The following is a 19,282-nucleotide window of genomic DNA, read 5'->3' on the forward strand; positions in this document are numbered from 1 at the left end:
TGTGCAGAAACACTGCCACAACCTATCAGAGGTGCACACATTCCCAGGCAGCCAAGTTGCAGAAAAGTGGCATTCTCAGTGTGTCAGAAACAGTGACTTCAAAGGGATGCAGATAAATTGGAGAGTAACAGGACCTTGAAAAAGCAGCAAGCACTTTGCTATAGTGACCATGTCTGATACAAATCTTGGTCAGCATGACTGCAGGAGCAGAGGCCCTCCAAAGTTAGAGGAATGGAAGCACACTCTCCTGTCGCACCACACTTGACCTTTTCACAGGTAGTGGAGGAAAGGGATCAAAAACTCTGCTATCAGGCTGTTGATGTGCTGGAGCAAACAGGGTCAAATTCAACTGCAGGTCACCATGGCAAGCGGAGGATGGCTCCGTACATGACACAAAGCCATCCTTGAGCGCACCACATTCACTGGGGCCCTGCAGCACCCAGACAGATCATCTCACTGGCTGCTGGTAAATACTTGCACACTTGCTTCCCTCTCAGAGCCCCAGAACTGGGTTCTAGCTCATAACTTAGAAGTCTCAGACTGGGAAAGACAGGTCCATCCAGTGCTCTGCTGACACAAGCACCAGGAGCCCAAATCCTCTCTTACAGTGAAGCAAAAGTCCTATCCTGCTGCTGTCAGTGACATAGAGATTTTGGCTTATGCTTTCTTCCACCACTTACCTCCTCTCATCCTGCTTTTAAAGGCTCTTCAGAAGCAGCTGGTGCAAGACATCATGGTTGCCAAAGGCAGAGACATCACTGCAACACACCAACTCTGCTAAGAAAACCAAGCAGATTAACTCTTCTCCAGATGGGCATATCCTGGCCAAACACAGCATTTAACGGTCCCAGAAAAATGATTGCATTCTCTCTCTCTCTCACTCTCTCTGGTTTKTTTCTTGCATCATGTCTAAAACTCTTCCAGGTCTTGACAACATGTAAAATCTGCACTTCAAAGCTTGCTGGTTAACAAACTGCTTTGGTGCTAATGGGTTACAGCCACTGCTGTGGAGATAACTGTGGAGAAGCGGCACCCAAGAGTATTCCCTTCCCAAACCAAGCTTTTCTATAACAAAAGATGTGGCTGTCACTAGAACGTCACCTGCCTGTTTTCTTACCTTGGTTCTTAATCATGAATTTAGCACTGAAGAGAGGGGCATGACCAGCCCTGGACAGCCCCATACCCACATGCATGCCAGGCTGGACTGAAAGTGGCAGAAGGGACAGTGCCTCTCCCAGCAGCCAGGTCTGGTGCCCTCAGCACCCTCTGCTCCAGCATGCATCACGTCACCCATATGTGCACTGCATTAGAAGCAAGATCTAGTCAGCGGTGAACAGTTTATATGGCCCTCATGCCTTGCTGGGGCAGGCAGAGCTGGTGAAAGCACATGAGGAGTTAAGCTCTTTCTTACAAAATGTGTAAAGATGCGGTCTGCACACTTGGTGAGCTGCAGCATTTGTAGGCCAAAACATTTTGCTGCATATTTCTGAAATTATTTGTCAGAAAAGAACGTCAACGACATAGAAAATGAGTTGCAGATGTAACCTTTTCAAGCATCAATAATAACTTAAGTCATTTGAAACTGAATCTTAACTCACAAGTGACTGCATCACACGGGGTAGTTTCTGAAGCAACGACTAGCACATCAGATGCAGAAGCATAACAGATCCCAACAATGGCGCGCTCAGTTTAAGTGCCCCACTCCAGCTCCCCCACTTAGCAAAGAACAATTAAATTCTTAGAGTTGCCAAAGCTGCTTCCCTTCCTGGGACCTTTCTTCCTGATTCCCAGGCTGCCCCTGGGACATTCTGCAGTGGGGAAAGATCTCCAGATCAGGTCCGACAGCCGAGTCTGACAACGCACTGCAATTAGGATGGCCAGAGTGCTTTCTCTTACATCCAGCATTCAGGCAAAGACAATCTTGCAAGAAAGACTCATGTTTTAACACCTCCTCATTTGCCCCCACTTTGATACACCTCTGCCACAGTGAGAAAGTCCACATCCCAAACTCCCTGGGCTATGCAAGAACACCTCACCAGAATACATGTACGTTCACACTGCAGCTGTGCTACAGATAGCAAAGGATTTCAGTATATGTAGCAGCTTCCTCAGTTCTCTGCTTTCGTGGCATGGGCACATTTGCGGCTGAAAGGAACAGTCCTGCTGTCCCAAAGTCCAGTGAAACCATTACTGCTATGGGTCTCCTGACATGGCCAGATATCCAGCATTGTTACCACGCTGATATTTCTGTAATAAATATCACCACTGTATTCCCAGAGGCACAAGCTTAAGGAATTTAACTACTTTAATACAATAGGCTCAAATTGCCAAAGAATGTTTGTGCATCAGTGTGAAATCAGAAATTCGGGGAGGGGGTGCTTTATCTGTCAAAGGGCAACATCAGGGGGCTGACAGAGCAGACAGTGGGAAGCTGGATTGCATTTGATACGCATCAGCCCATCAAACACAAACAGCCTTTAAAATGCTGAAAGACTGAGCCAGCCCTGTTACAGACTGTGTAATAGCCCCACTGGGGTCTAACTGGGAACATTCCCTATAAGCTGTGCTAGACCCTGGATAGGTCTCTTGGCCTGATCTCTGCATCATAAATCACAGAAAAAGGGATACTTCTTAACAGCTCAAATTAAGATAAAATGCCTTAATTATCAGGCCAACAGCTACCTGTGCCATCCCCTGGCCGTATATTATTTCTGAAGCGACCAGGCCTCAGCCTTGTTGTGCTTTATGGCTCTGTCAGAGCACGGAGTGGAGAGCGAGCGCAGCCCTGCACGGGGGGAAGGCGACAATCACATGGGACAAGCGAACGTTGCTGCGGTTGGGCTGTAAATATTAACAGCTAGCCTGGTAAGGTCAGCGGACGGGACTGACTTCCTGCCTGGCTACCCTGGGCCGCTGCTCCAGACCGGCAACTAGGCCAATTATCATCAGTTAATGACTTTTCAATAACACTCCGTTCAGGACGGAGAACAACAACAATCTAGGCCATACCACAGAGCTGCCAGCAGCCAGCAGAGTTTGTTCCATTTCCATTAGGGAGGCCAATCTGAAATTGAAATCTTGGCCTAAATGAGCAAACATTAGCCAAGTATTGACAAAGTAGAGGCTGGCAGGCCTGCACGGTCGTCCGCAGCAAAGGCAGCCGCTCCTGTGGCCAGCACAAGCTGTCGGGTCCGCTGGCTTTCGGCACCCCCTCCCAGGACCGGTTGGTGAGCAGCAAATCTGCGTTTTCCTCTTTGCCTAGCGATCATGCGTTCTGCAGTCTTGCTGGAGAGTTACCAGTATTTAAAAAGACCTGAACTTAACTTATTCCAGGGAGAAAAAAAAAAAAAGAACCCTTTGCCTTCAAATTAATCCCAGGACCTCCACCTCTGAAAAGACCTTTTCTCCAGCCCCCTGCTGCCATGCCCAGCCTCGGCACCTGGGCCCCATCCATCCAGCACAAGACTGGCCTCAGGGCCTTTTTCAAGGGGCTCTGCAGTTTTCTGTGGAGCATGAACACAGCCAAGGGGAATAAATAACATCAGCCCCAACACATTAAAAAATAGTGCTGTTTTACAAAGCAAAGCCTCCAATAAYAAGGGGAAAAGGAAGAAAGGAGTTGGAGGGACATGTCTGACTGACCCCTCATAACCGTGTCCAGAGTGCTGCAGTCACTCATCTGAGCAGGGTGCATGGCTCATAACAACCGATCTGCCGTCGCCCCCTCCCCCCGGCACCGAAACCCCACGCACCAGAGAATACAAGGGGAACAGATGGATTTTCCATGGGAAGGAGCTGTGACTGTTCCTTCCAGTCAAACATGTCAGCTCCTCAGAGCCATGTGTGTAAAATATTAAATGCGCTGCCTTTGCTAGGACAGCAACACTGGGAGAGGGATTTTTTGGAATATTTAGAAGGAAATACCCCTCAGTGTGACACAACAGAAACAAGCAGCATTCACAGGCTCGCACAGCCAGAGCCTGAGTTTATCGTTTCTAGGTATTCAAAGGTAACAACCAGGTTTTTCCTCTTCCAGGTGCTTCTTGTCAGTAAGATGCCGCAATGGTAAAATATTAAATTGCATTAAAGCAGCAGTAATCTCTCAACACAATGGACCGCCTTTACTAGGGATTGTAAGCAAGAGAGTTGATAACATGTATCAAGTTTACAAGGCAAACACATTTAGGAGGTTATTCACACAAAGTGCAAGCCACTGGGGTTACTTCAGGCCAAAACTTGCGCAGAGCATTGTGCTAGACACAGAAAGATCTCAGAGCTGAGAGCATCACAGACGCTAATTAGGGAGCCGGGCAATTCCTAATCTCACTGCATCAAGAATAGAAACCTTGAGGGTTCATGAATTGAGACCATTTGGTTTAATTACAAATATAATACACGTCTCTCTATCTTTATTAACCTTGGAAATTTAAATAGTTTAAAACAGACTGAAAAACAGCCTCTGCCACATTCACTCACAGTGCTGCTCGGAGAGAAGGCCACAGCAGACATGGTATTAGTTCATGCGGGATTGCAGGCAATCAACCTCAACTGATTCCTCAATAACATGTCAGAGCAGTCAGCAAAACAGAGAGAAGCACAGTGCCAAGCCTGAGGCTTGCATGCAGGTAAATACAGGCGCTGCTGCAGTCCAAGTCCAGTCTCTCTCAACCCAGCCATGACACGGGGGAGCCAAGATCTCCCCAACCCAAAGAAATCAAGATCCTAAATAGCCTTGTCAGTCTGCTAGTCCTCCCCAGGCCTAGGCTGGCTTCTCCAGAACTGCAGGAATGGCTTTTGCACGTGTGGGTCTCCACGCTCACACACAGGGCTTAGCGCTTGCAGGACAGGATAACTCATTCCACCCTCTTTTCCCTTGGAAGGCTCAGCTGTGTATCATGTGGTGTTCCTTTGCATTTAAGAGAGAGGGGATGCAATGCCAACAGGCAGGAGCACAACCGGTTCTGGAACACTTTCAGTTCCCCATGTTCTTCTGAAAGACAGAAATTATTTTCCACAGAAATTAACAAAATAGTTCTGTTAGCAGCAACAAGGAGTAATTAGAAGTTATATATTGTATGTAAATAAAATTACACACCAAAACACAGCATTAAAAGAAGGCTAGGTTTGCCAAGTCAGAAGCTAGGGAATGCCAGAACTCATGTTGCATGAACTCATGCAACTTCAGGCCCTCAGCGCTGCAGAGCCCTCGTGCTGAAGCACTGTCTCCAACAGCTGGCAAGACATGCTGCCTGCTGGCCTCAGTAACGCAGGTGGTAAGGAAGGATGCGCGACACAGCAAAACTGGTTCTGTGCACAGCTAGGTCAGGGTTACATGCAGAATACCTGGTTTTATTCCTGAAGGATGGGATTCACTTGACCTGGGCATAAGCTGCTGTGTGAAGGGCTTCAAGTCTGTCACCAGGCGTGTTAACTCCCAGAGAGACAGGCAGTCTTGTGCAATGACAGCCTGAGAAGGGCACAGAACTATCACTAGTAAGCAGTAGGAAATTGAGAAAAACTCATGATTTTTCTGGTTTCCATCCCAAAACGCATTTCTTTAGCCTGAGTGATGCTCTGAGTTGTTTGGCAGACCGAAACTAGGGAACATAAGCCACAGAATTCAGATCATTTCAAATGTAAATACTCTAAAAAACAACCCTGAAAAGCTTCCTAGTATTGGAGGCCGTCCTTTTTGACGGTAAAGCTCCACAAAAGCAAAACATTTCCAGAATAGGCTTTTGACTAAGAAACAAGAAGAACAAATAAGGTTTCAAAGACTAGAACATCACAAGAGGTGCGATCCGCACTATGTACATAGTGAACGTGTCCCAGCCCCTCTCTCAAACGCCAGTACACTGAAGAGCGATGTGAACTCRGCTGCGATGTCATCTGTAACTGCACAGTTCTTGGGGATCTCACTCAAAGCACGGCAGGTGCAAAGAAGGGCACCTGGGATGAGGGAAGGAACGAAGAGCTGTCCTATGAGCAGGGGCTAACAGAGCCTAGCTTGTTTAGCGCACCACAGCAACAGTTGAGAAGCGGTACGATTTTTCTGTATAAATACATTGGATAGACAAATACTAGGAAGAACAGAGAGTTATTTAAGCCAAAGGATAATCCTAGCACAAAAACAAATGGGTGTAAGCTTGCCTGAGCACTTCTAGGCTGGAAATAAGATTTCCAACACCATGGAGATGAAAATCTGAACCATCAACTAATAGGAGTAACAGGAACAACACATAATTTAATGTGTTCAGTAGTCACACGAAGGCCTGTGAGAGCAGGAAGCAACTCAGAGAGGAGGAAAGCCCTTCCAGTGCCAGTCCRTTATGTGAACGCAGGGCATTAGACAACGACACCGTCACAACTCGGATAATGCCAGATACAAACCGCCTGTTACAAACAAATGAACTTAATTTTGTGACAAAGAGGTGCTCACATGTGAAGAGGCACAAAGCGATGTCATCAGCGTTGCAGCAATCGTGGTCAGCATCGCACACCTCTGGGCTGCCCTTCTGGTGCTGCACAYAAGTTATTGCAGAAGTCCCACACGTGTTCATTGCATCATAAACATTCCCGCAAGCCACATAATAACCAATCTGAACATGTCCAGCTTTGTTATTTTAGCCATACTGTAGAGGCTCCTATTTACTTGAGAATCATATGTTTTCTGCCCTGGTCCTCACTGTATTCAGAACAGTTACTTAGCTTCAATAAGCCCCTTGTTAAAGCCTTTCCCCTTCTGTAATCTCATCAAACTAACCAAAAGGAGTTTGTTCTGAAATAGAGTCCCATTTTGTAACCCGGCTTCCTATAGGAGATCTCCCCATGCGCACTCAGCCCCTCCGCCACAAAAGGGGTCTGCTTGTCCTAGCGCGCTAACAAAACACTGCAGTGTGTTTGGGTTAGCCAGCAGGGGGTTAATGAAAAGCCCAGCCCTGGGGACTCCCACCTTATCTGCAATCATGAATTTATTGAAGAATGTGTTAATGTGCTGGATTTTATTCATCAGGGGTCAGGGCTTTTCAAATTCTTCCTCCCAGCTCCCCCTCTTTCCATCCCTCCCCAGCAAGCTCACAATGCTGTTTAAACAAAGGACTCCCAACACAAAGAGCAAATTTACACAGTAAAGTTTTCTTGCAAGCCCAGAGCAGAGTCTGGAAGAATTCCAGCTTTATAAAGAGAAAAGGGGGTGGGGGGAATGAGGGGGAAGGGAGAGAGGGGCATTTTACAGAGGATAAAAAGAAATTGAGAAAAGTTCCCACCTCCTGAAGCTCAGAACTGAATATTCTCTGCCAGTTAACCCAATGTATTAAAAACCACCGAGGATATTTCCTCAGGATATGAGCCCTCATAACTGCAAAGTTTTCAGCCTCCTTCTTGAAGGAGGCTGAAATTAATATTTTAATTAATGTTTTAATGTTCAGTTTAGGGTGCCATCTCAACAGCTTCTTTGTCTGAGGATTAATAACATTTGCCAATAAAAGGACACAGCAAATGTTAACTAGGGCTAACAGTTTTCCCCATGCCAGTTTTACAGCTGGTGATACAAGTAGGATATAACTGGAAATAGTCCAGCTAAGTGATGGCCTACAGGCCATGCAGTGAATAGATGTCAGAGGTGAGGTCAGAGCTCAAAGAAGTCTCTCTTCTCACATCCAGCATCCTTGTGTCACACACCTGTACCAGGCCAGGTGACAACTGGGAGGTTTCTGCGGGGAGCTTCCCTTCAGGTTGCCATCCTGTGACTCTGAGGATGCACAAACCCACCACCGTCTTCCAGTACTAGGCAAAAAGGTGGTCTAATTCTAGCACGCAGTCTGTACAGCCTGTGAGATCTTTTCCCCTTCCATCAGTTTGGACGTTATCCCCAAMTCTACAGTTGGGATAGAGGGTGTTTTGTTTTGTTTTTTCTTACCTAAGAGGTTAAGACCTCCCCACTGTTTTGTCAATTTTAATTGTGCTGGTCAGAGCTTTGGGAATTAGGGAACAGAGAGCAATCCTGCACTAATTAACCAGAGATGACCTAAATGATTTTCTTCAGGTCTTGTCACCTCTACTTTCTACATTATCATTAATAAGCTCTGGCAATSTCTCAGAAAGAGGGAAGGCTCAGAATAGACATCACCTCTATTTCCATCTCTGCCCAGCAGGCATAACATAACAGAGTTTACCAGTACAAAGAGTTTTCAGACATTCTACAAACAAAATATATGTGATGTTATTGGCCATAAAGCCACAGCTGCTGGGGGGGCCACAGACTATGGTCATCAAGCAGGAAAGTAACTGCTTCAGGCAAGTAGCTTGGAGATTGTGGGAAATACTCAATTCATATTGAACGAAAACAATCCTAATTCCATTTTCTAACAAATTTCTCAGCCAAAAGAATGTCTTTGACCCAAATGTTCATTCCTGCATTTATTTATTTTGGTTTGCAGGGACACCTATGCTTTCTGTCATACTCATAAAATCAGCAATAGTCTCAAAGCAGCTAGCACAGACAGTAACCTGGAAAAAAGGGTTTTAAATGACTCCCTGGGAGTAAAACACAGTAGCCCACAAACAACAAGGCAGCACACATTTCTGTTCATCTTTGTTCTGCRTAGCTCTGTACTGGATCAGATAGGTATGTTTGTTCCAAAGCCCCAAAAAGGTTCAGAATGAGGGTTCCTTAGGCTAATGGCTTTTAACTCTTAACGGCCAAAACCAGGAACAAAGCAGTGCTGAGTTCTTTTGCCATGTTCACAGCAGTCTCCTCTGAAAAGCACATATATTCACAAACTGCTGCACAGCTACTTGTTTTCCAGGCTGTTAGTATATTGTCAGGTGACTGCAGAGGGGCCTGGCAGATCCTCAGCAGAGTGGATCCAACTGTGTTGTGGATGGATCCCTGACTGCTGAACACACAATACATATTTATGGAGTCTCCTCCGTGACAAGAATTCCAAAGCCTTATGCAGAAAATAATTCAAAGGACATAATTAAATCAGTTAAATGGCTTGGGAAAAGAAAGATGTCTACAGCCAGATTTCGAATCTCAGCACAGACTCAGAGCACAGGGAACAAAGATCAGGAGAGCAAGAACTATGAAAGCTCTCCAACCAACTACTGGCTTTTCTTTAGCGAATAACCTATAATTCCTGTTTATCATTGATACAAACCAGAAACTAGCCTCCGAGCACAAAGCATGAAGGCAAATGTTCAGGGGTAAACAAGCACTTTCCAGCATCACCAGAGATCACAGATGTAACCAGAGCTGCATCTAAAGCCAGCACAAATTGCAGAAAATCAGAGATCAATCAGTTTATTTTCATCTGTTAACCTGATGCACAACGAATAGCTAGCTACTCCTAGCTTTTCAGAATCAGGAAGAGAAAGGAGGCAAGTATTGCTGGCACAGGAGGAGCAGCTCCTGCCGCTAGCAGCAGCGAAGAGGAGTCTTTGCATGCAAGCAGCTCAAACTGTCAATAAACAGCTATCACGTGTACTGGAGGAGCCATGTGAATCCATCTGTTAACACAACTTATAGCCTTTTTTACTAAAATAAATAAATAAACAAATGGAACAACGATACTTTAAACAGGCTGGGGAACAGCGCGGAGTCTGCAGCCGGGCAGCTGCTCCATGGAGACTGCTCTTGCTGCCTACCCGCCTGACTCCGAGAGCAACATGGAGACAGCAGAAGACACAGCTATAGGAACTTCAGTCTTCTCCAGACAAGCGCCAGAGCCACAGGTCACAAGAGCAGAACAATGCTGTAAAAGAGAGAGGACACACTGAGGCCAGCAGAAAGGTCTGGAAAAGCCCAAGACAGCTGTTTGGGCAAAGCAGACCAGACTGAAAACTGCACTGGAATGTCTCAAGTATCCACGCAGCTGAGAGGATCGTAATGATCTTAACAGCATTGAGTCACCATCTCCTCCAGAATGGGAGGACTGGAAGGAAGTCAAGAGCCATCAATATGCATGAGGGATACCAGAAGCTCTCTGCTACCAAAGCCTATGAATCTGGTTTTGCAGAGAAACTGGAGGCTGCATAGGAAGAGAGAACTGTCTCACCTTCTGTGGTTTTTCAGCTGCGAAGAAGGAACTGCAAAGAATCCAGGAACTTTGTTTCTCTTTCTATCTCAGGATCAGAAAGAAGTCCAAACTTAATAACACCAATAACCAAAAAGTAAAAGTAATTTCAATAAAAACTTGTCAATTAAGGTTTTATAGGTGAAAGTTAGGGAAAACATGCACACTACTTACATGGCAAGGAGCAAAAAGGTGTGAAAATATGCAGATTTATTTCTCAGAAGGGTCGCACACACACAAAAAAGTAAACAAGTTATTTTTAAAACCAGAGTTACTAAGTATCTAACATATAATTACCAGATTTAATAAGAGACAGTAATTCAAAACCAGTTAGCTCTTAATAGATAAGGTCAGCAAATTCCTGTTGTTGTCTCCATACCTAGCCAACATAATGAGAGGTAAGCTCACATCTTTAAAGAAAATTAAACTTCTGTTCCATAAATTGCTCTTTCCATTCAAGAATATTAAAAGCATGGTTTGAAAATGAAGCAAGGCTTCTCCCTCAACTCATTTGAAATGGCTCTCAAAATACAGTTTTTGTTTTTATTTTTCCACTTGCTCATTCAATGCTATGAAAAAATGTAGAGGAATCTTATGGGGACTACAAATTTTTGATATTTTCTTTCTGTGTGATGCATTACATATGAATTAGTAGATACCTAATTAAGCATAAAGACATACTGGTAAGATGCAGGCACAGTTCACTAACCGTGTGGGAGATGCATGGGTTCATCCTACTGTGTTGCACACTGAAAAGTGAAGTTCTGGGTTTTAAACACTGTGCAGCTTTCTGCATCTCAAACTCATTCTGAATGTGACGACCAATGGAAAAAAATATATGAGGCTGAGCATCTTCTGTTTTCCCGTGAGTACGAAAGATGTGGAAGGTTACTCCTCAGTTCAAAAACAATGTGTCAGAACATTGCCCAGGTTATTGCTTTTTTTTTTTTTTTTGCTTTGGAAAATACCATATGCCATTCCTCCTGAAGGATTCTTTGGAAGACTTGCAGGAATATGAAAGAATAAGAGTTTTATTTGAATAACTGAGATATGAAGGGCTTTTTAAGAATCTTAATAAAACCTCTAGCCTGTTTACTTTTTATTTATAGCATCTAACTCAAAAATCTTGCAAGAAAAGAATCTGTGAAAGATCCAGCATTCTTGCTTAAAATAAGGTTTGGAAGAATTTCCTCTTGTACCCAGTGATCCTCCAAACCCAGGGAAGATCCTCCTAAAACTCAGATGTGCTGATGGTCCTAGATTTGTATATTCTTTCTCATGAAGCCACTTTTACCACAGGCCGAGTAGCTCAGCCAACCTCATGGATCTGCTACCTGTTACATCACGGAGGAGAAATTACTTAAGCTAAAAGGTTGCTTGTAATCACTCGTGTTACTTCCAACCTTGGCTAAACCTATGTCCATCACAGTTTGAACCAGAAATTCTCAACATAAGATATACACAATTTGACTAAGGGACTGTAACAAGAAAACCACATGACCTGCACTGCCACTTTGCCAGAGAAGGAGGAAAGGTCACTTTATTACGCGCAAAAAGGAAACCTGCGGAGCCTAACAGTTGCTCGGAAAAAATTACATCCCCACACCATTTTGTAATAACCTGCCTTTGCRTAGAAGCCATATCAGTGGGAGAAGCAGACTGACAGAATTAGGCTTTCCCTAGATCACTGGCAAAATTTGTCCCGACCATAACAGGGCCCAAGGTTTACCTACATCTGAATAGCATTGTTTCACTTCTTTACATCTTAGGGAGAAAAATATTATAAAAATTAAAAACCATGCTATGAAATATACAATAGCCACCATTAACATCATATTTATTGTTATTTAGTTGCTCAGTAAAACATATACAGATATGTACAATATGCATGAATACAGAAGACTGCACTTTACATATTTAAAAAAAAGAAAGAAAAATAACACTCAATTTCATGAGCTATTGTCACAGTCTTCCAACCAAGCATTTAAGAAATGAATTTAACAAGATTCAAAAAAAAAAAAAAGATTACAGGATTGCCTAACACACAGCAGAGTCAAGTTTTCATATTTTACATGTGCAATAACATTTTTCAGAAGAGTTTGCTATGCAGTACGGATTACCAGTGTTTTGATTCTTTTTCTTCTCCATGAACCAAATTTAGTACAAAGAAATAACATCCTTTTGCTTAAGGCTGTTTTAAAGCTGTAATATTCTTGGGTAGTGAATAGTGATAAAGTTATAACTGCCGGAAATCACAGCCTGCAGTTTCATCAGTCAGAATCTATGAGCGGATGGACTGAAACCAACAATTTTAATAGAGAATTTCTAAGACAAAATTAGACTATTTCCTCCATTAGCCTTAAGCAATAAAGGAGAAACAATTCTATAAAAATGGGTTATGCTCTTATACACCATCCATTGAACAGCTGTGAATCTAGTATTTGAGAAAACCTTACACTGCAGCTTAAAAAAAATAATCAAAATTTACCAGTTCTGGTTCTGTCTGCTTTTCCCCACCCACCACCCACCACCTCCCTCCCTCCCTACGGTAGAGCAAACACACCCCGCTTTAAGCATTTCGATGACCTGTGGTCATGTTACACACTCCTACTACAAGGAACGTGTGAACCTTTTGCCTTAGTATTGGTGCCTGGAAGCTTTCATACTGATTTCCTGTTTTGGAAAGGTAAAGTAGCCTTAGAAGGGCCACCTCTAAGTATAGTATCAGAAAAAGTTCCCTAAATGACACAGATGACACAATTTTGATGTTCATTCCCTTCCACCCAAACCACACAATGAAACCCTTACACATTTGATGAAATTCACCATAACTAAATAAAAATGAGTCTAAACCCTCTCTCACAGATGTTTTAAAAACTGAACTAGAATAGCAGAGAACTATGAACCCTATGAAAAAAATGATCTGGAGAAAGTTCTCAAGAGCATTTAATAAATAAGGCCTATTTTTTCTTTTTTCTGGCAAAAAGATATTTTATCACTTCTCACAATTTAAATGCAAAGGATATTTTGCTTAATTTGCTACTACTTTTTAACTTAAAGAATAAGTACAAAGTTTCTTTTAACATATACTGAAAAAATCAGCAATCCTAGGTCAGGATGAAATTCACCCTTAAAGGGCAAGAACCCAAAGATATGTAACTTCCAAAGTGTCACTTTTAAACTGGCACTTGTGTATGTGTATGCGTGTGTGTGTTTGTGTGTAAGACTGAAAATGCTAGGCAAGGCAGAGAGGATTTTCCAAAATAAATTTGAAGCCACATTTTTAGCTTTTGTTCACAATATAAAGCAAAGATTGCACCCATCTTATGGGCACATTTACCATATAGCTCTGACAGTGCAATGTTCTCATTGTCTTGAAGCCTTATATGATATGCAGGTGCACGTTTAAATTATTCTGGCTTTATGCAGTCACTTGGGGGAAATTTGTAACATAAAATTTCACTCTCTGTTGTACTGGACCCTCCTCAAAAAGAAGCAAGCTTAGACCTGTGTGTCAGAAAGAAATGGCTCAGCGATGAGGGCTCTGAGCCAGAGATCACAAGTAAGTTATAGCTCAGTTCTGCCATGGATCTGCCTTTGACACAGCTCAAGTTGACACTCTGTCTGTGCCTCAGTTTCCCTGTCTAAAAACATCTACGTCTTACACAACAGGCTTTTATCTACAGCTCTCAAACATTCAATTGAAGGTACTATTATTCCCCAAATCAGGTATTTCAATTCTTAGCATTTAGTGTTATGCTGATATTTTATATATGTTAAAAAAAACAGTGCATTGAGTGTCAAATTAATGGAGAAAATGAGTACAATAAAATTACCACAGGCAACAAAAGCTTTGTGACAAATTCCTAGTTGTTGTCAGTGCCAAATACACCAGGTATGAGCATGAAGTTACACTTGTCCTGGTCAGACATATGTACCGTTTCTGTTCTGATCTTTGGCAAGAAGCAAAGAAACTGTGAAAGTCCAAACTGGTACTGGTGTTAGATAATAGCTACAACTCGTAGAGCTGGCATATTCTCCTTTTGTTCAGTTGAGAATGTCACTTGAAAGTAAGCAAGATCCAATAGAATAAGGTTAGCAGAAAGATCGCATGTAACTGCATTAGTTAACAAAACTATATGGACAATAAGGCCCAGAAGAAGATCAAACAGTGTTTATTTTTAACTCCTCTTTATCTAAAAATTCTGTTCTCCCACTAACAGCACCAGCGATACCGAAGCAGATATTCAGCTGCTGCAGAATGTCAGAGCTCCCCGGACTTCCAACCTGTACAGTTTAGAAGCTGGATATGTCCCTTAGTTTCAGTGCATCAGGGATCTAATCCTCCTCTCATTTCATATGATTTAAAGCTCTTGTGCTGTTTTTTATGGAATTGTTTTCAATTTATATTCCTATAAGCAAGCAAAAAAAAATAAGTCCGAATTGAATGAAAATAACCACCTCAGGATAGACGTACAAGCTGCAGAGAGCAAACCAGAAGAAAATGATGGGTAAGACCAACTGAGTCAATATCTTTCTACTTAAAGGAGGATTTCTTTTTAAAAACAGATTTGCAATGGTTGGTCCAGTCTTCATTTAAAGGTCTCTTCCTGGTAGCATAGGGTGTGCACCCCGACCTAAGGCAGCTTGAAAAGCCTGTTCTCTTGAATGTAGAAGGCAAAACTAAAAACAAAGAAGTATGCCACCAGGCCTGTGCTATGGTACAGGAACTCCATCAGACCATGAACTCTTCCTAAATTCTCAGCTCTAAGTGCTGAAAGACAGTATCATATGTCTAGGCATGTGTTTTGTTGGGTTCACTCCAAGACACACCTAGCTTGAAGAGGTATAAGCTGCAACAAAACTATTAAAATTGTGGACCTAATCCACCAAAGCACTTACCCCCATGCTTCATCAGATACATAAATTTTACTTAGTTTAGCATATACTTAAGTGCTTTGTTAGACAGGATGTAAAGTTAAACACATATTTAGGTGAACTGGGACTTAAGAAATCACAGGCAGAGGCATATGCCAGCATTGGGAATGCTAATTATTATTTTATGAAGAAGTATTTTACTAGGGATATTTTATTGCAGTTACAGAGAAGAGCTCTGGACTTTTCAGTAGCATAAACACCTATGAAAGGTACAAAATATCACATCTTTTTGTTCCAAAACAAGTGGGTATGAGACAGCTCCATAGTCAATTGCTTCAGGATGGGCAAAAATTCTCATCCTAGTGGCAGCGCCAATAAAAACTAAAATAGTATTAAAAATCAAAGTTCAATCCCCTAAATTTATCCAAAATAAAGTCACTGACCAGAACCATAACAAGAAAACAATCTGTGCATGGCTAATAAGAGCACATTCAAATAACAGAGAAAAGTCCTGTCTTTATAAACACCATGATTTTTTTTGAAGCCACATATGATTGAAAGTGAAGATCCTGTGCCATTAGCATTTTAGGCAGAACTCCCTCTCCACTGATGTCTACTGAGAACACTACTTCAAAATAATTAAAGGCCCAGCACAATCATCTAAGATAAATACAAAGCAGTCTTCAAAGTCCATCCCTTGAGAAGGGGCACATTTTGTGAATCCATGAAAGAAACAATAAATAACACTAGAGATTCCGACCTTTATTTCACAGCTAAAACCTAAATTTCCAATGAAGTTCTTAAGCTTCAGGGAGCAGAGGAAACCAAGCTGGCCTGAACAAGGGTGGGACTGTTCACACTCCCTGTAAACAGAGGATACACAAATAATAGACAGTGTTACGTAAAACCACAGGAGTGTCAGATCATGTCATTTTTGTTTTTAGCTGGTTTGCTTCCAACGTACTTCTCAAATGAGTATTATCTATCAGGAGCAGGAAAGCATGTTTTTCCTTTTATTGTGTGCATCTAATAATACTGTTCTTCATATGCATGGCAAAAACGGGGCCTAGAATGAGCTCAGGGCATCTAACTTCAGGTCTCCCAGCCCTGACAGATGAGAAAACACTGACCCCAACATATGGGGAATGGTATCTGGAGAAGGGTTAGAACAAAAACGCTCTCGCACCAGGACACGAAGATGCACACAGACCTGCAGCCTCTGCTCTGGCCCTGGCCCTGGCGGTCCCTCGCTCGGCACCACCGCCGTTACTGTCATCGCTGCACCAGGACACCCACGGCGGGTGCTCCAGGGACGGCACACAGCCCCAGCGTTGTTCCTGGCTACGGACGAACACACAGGAAGCTACATAACACTTCCAATCCACAGCTATCTTCCTTCAGCAAACAAAAGGGGAAAAAAAAAATGGGAACTTTGCTTCAGTACAGCCTTCCAGTGACTTTGGTAACTCCAGTAATAGCAGGATGGCAGACTTAAACCCAGCCTAGCACGAGGGAGTTCAGCACCTCAGTGCCACACCGGGCTTACATCCGTGTGGCTAGGACATTGCTCCACAGATTAAGAGCAACACACAGGCAGACTTAGTTGCTTTTGGGGAGATTTCTTTTCTTTAAACAGTTATAAAATAAAGTGACAACTCCAGCAACAGCACCACAAATGTGAAAGGCTGCACACCACACTCTGGAGGGCGTCTGCACCCCTCGCTCTGCCTCACAAGTGAGAGAAGGAGGTAAAACAAATTCTACTGCAATCTGTGTGTTTGGTGGAGAAGATGATAATTATTAATCATTAAGTAAACTTCCTGTTAGACTTATTTAAAACAAAAACTTTAAAAATTCAGGGCTGTTTCAGGACCAGACCCCACTGTTTGTAACAGAACTCCATATCTGGGCTTCAAAACAGTAAATAAACCGAATTCTGTCCTCACCTAAAGAGGGGGAGATGGAGAAAGCAAACGAGGGAGGGAGGYGATTAAATGTGTTATTAATGACAAAAAAAAAATCTTCCCAAGAAAGAATAGAATCATTGCCTGAATATTTAACAGAGCATCGTTTGGTTTGTGTGTGACTGGCAAAAGCTGGGTGTTGATATATAATATGACAATTTCATTTTAACCAGCATTTATTCCTGAACCGCTGTTCTTCAGAATTACCATTGTAATAAGCACTGAACAAAGCAAAAAAAGAAAAAAGAAAAAAAAACAAATGAAAAAGAAAAGGAGGAGGAGGAGTAGTATCTTTGTCTTATTATGACATACGTGACTTGGACATACGCTGAGATGAAAAAGGAAAAGGCCTCATCTATAAATGTATGCCAAGATTACAGAATAATGGGAAAAAGTGGTCTAGCAGGAAAATCTTAAGCAAAAGTGTGCTAACTGCAGAAGGGTTAACACTGGTAACATACTGTGGCAGAAGATTAAAAAAAAGTTGAGGTTTACTTTAAATTAACCCTTTCCAGTCCATATGCCACTAAGCAGGTACCAACCTAGAAAAATAGTCCACCTAGCAGTAGCGGCCCTTTGAAATTAAAAAGAGGAAAAAAATAATTTCTTTTGTTCAAGTCAGGGCAGCCACAAAAGTCCCAAATCTGTTGGAGATGTCTGAGTGCAGGGATCTCCATGTCGGCACCGCAGTCCGGCCCTTCGCCTCGCCCATGTCGTCCGTGCAGTGAACCGAGAGGCATTGCAAGTGGCTGCCAGTCTGCGCCGGTGCTGAGGTCTTGTTCGAGGGAAGGTCGTGGGCTGGAAAGGGTTAATAGAGAAGTTATTGTCACAACTGTGCAATACAACCAAGTAAATTCAAAGCAACAGCGAGTAAAGGCGCGCAGGCGGCTCACACGCAGGAGGCCGCCCCCAGACCCGGTGCGGGCAGGGGGAGCAGCCGGGGAGCAGGCGGGCGCTGCCGCCGGGCTGCCGCAACCCCAGGGCTCCCGGCCAGGCCCGGGGGATGCGCTGGCACGCGGGCACACGCGGGCACACGTGGGCACAGGCGCCGGCCGAGCTGCTCTGACAGAGGGGCCCGGCGGGGTCCGGCCAGGCTGCTCCCGCCGGGACAGGGCCGCAATGCCGGAGCGGCGGAGCCCCTGGCGCCTGCCAGGAGCCGTTCCCAGCTGTTCACCACCGCTCTGGCTCCTTTGCAACCAGTCGATCAACCTCCGTGACTTCCATCACTTGCATATTTTCTGTCCAATATACCTGTAGGGTCCACCCGGCTGAGATAAACTGCTTAAGGATTTTTAATTAAAGCTTGATCTTTTTTATTCAGTGTCTCACGGTGGTGAGTTTTACAGGTTAATTTTTCACTGTGCCAAAAAAAATCCCCCAAAATACTTTCTTTTACATGCACTTCTCCGTCCCAAATATATCTTTGTCATCCTTCAATTTTGCCACAGCGCATCTGCCCTGTCCCCCATCCTTTGCAGGCCAGGGATACCTCTCCTTCATCATGCTGGCTGACCTCAATTATTTAGTCCTACTCCATTGTTCCTAGTCAATTCACACGAAAAATCAAACTTCAGCTCTCACCTTGTACAGCCTTACATTTCCTTAATAACCTTTTCACAGGGGCCTTCTCAAAGACTTTCTGAAAAGGAAAAGCAGAAGCTCACAGCCACCATGGCCTCTGTCGGCCAACCCTGCGGCACAGAGCAGGCTGCTCCCTCGCTGCCCTCTTTCCAGGACAAGCCAACCTGCAGCCTGACAACGGAAGAAAATTCTCTCCAAGACAACACAGTCCCCCGGGACCACTCCTTATTTTGCTGGTGAGGATGTTCAAGCTGATGCAGACAGCTCCCTCCAGTCCCAGGAAGGAGGGCTTTTAGCAGGATTAAAAACTGTGAGTAAACAGCGTAATAGTGTAAGTAAGTCAAGACAAAAAAACCCCGAAATCTAGACAGGCAGTTTGCATTTTCTCTCATTCACCATTTCATATATATTCACCCAGGAAAAGTTGAGAACAGACTCGAGTGCAGTGTTAGCAAATGCAGGGCTCCATAATTTCTCTCTGGTAAACACAAAAAAATTCCCATTTTGCATGGGTAAGGATGGTCCTGGAGCATGCCAAATATGCCAAAAAATGGGTGTGAATGTTTAACCTTGTTAAGACTTTTCTTCACATTGTCTTTCTAATGTTCCAAAACTTAAGTAGTGCGGGTTTATTACACTTCATGGAACAAGTTAGATTTGTTTCACTTAACCAACTACAAAATCAGATATCCAACAAGAACCGAATAGCACTGTTGCACGATCGTAGTGATACCAAATTTATGTTAACCTTTAAAATATCTTAAACTAGTCTGAAAGCCCCTG

At 43.4% G+C, this 19,282-nt stretch overlaps 1 protein-coding gene across 1 annotated transcript in view; it reads right to left on the reverse strand.

Moving 5' to 3' along the window:
- Positions 1-12,618: 12,618 nt before the first annotated feature.
- MN1 (MN1 proto-oncogene, transcriptional regulator) overlaps positions 12,619-19,282 on the reverse strand; it is a 42,273-nt gene continuing 35,609 nt past the window's right edge. Inside the window, exon 5 of the mRNA XM_026071547.1 lies at positions 12,619-17,716. Within this exon, the coding sequence (XP_025927332.1) occupies positions 17,532-17,716 (185 nt within the window). The 3' untranslated portion in view covers positions 12,619-17,531. The remainder of the gene's footprint in view (positions 17,717-19,282) is intronic.

The sequence above is a fragment of the Apteryx rowi genome, unplaced genomic scaffold (assembly GCF_003343035.1).
Source record: "Apteryx rowi isolate R43461 unplaced genomic scaffold, aptRow1 scaffold_328, whole genome shotgun sequence".
Lineage (NCBI taxonomy): Eukaryota > Metazoa > Chordata > Aves > Apterygiformes > Apterygidae > Apteryx > Apteryx rowi.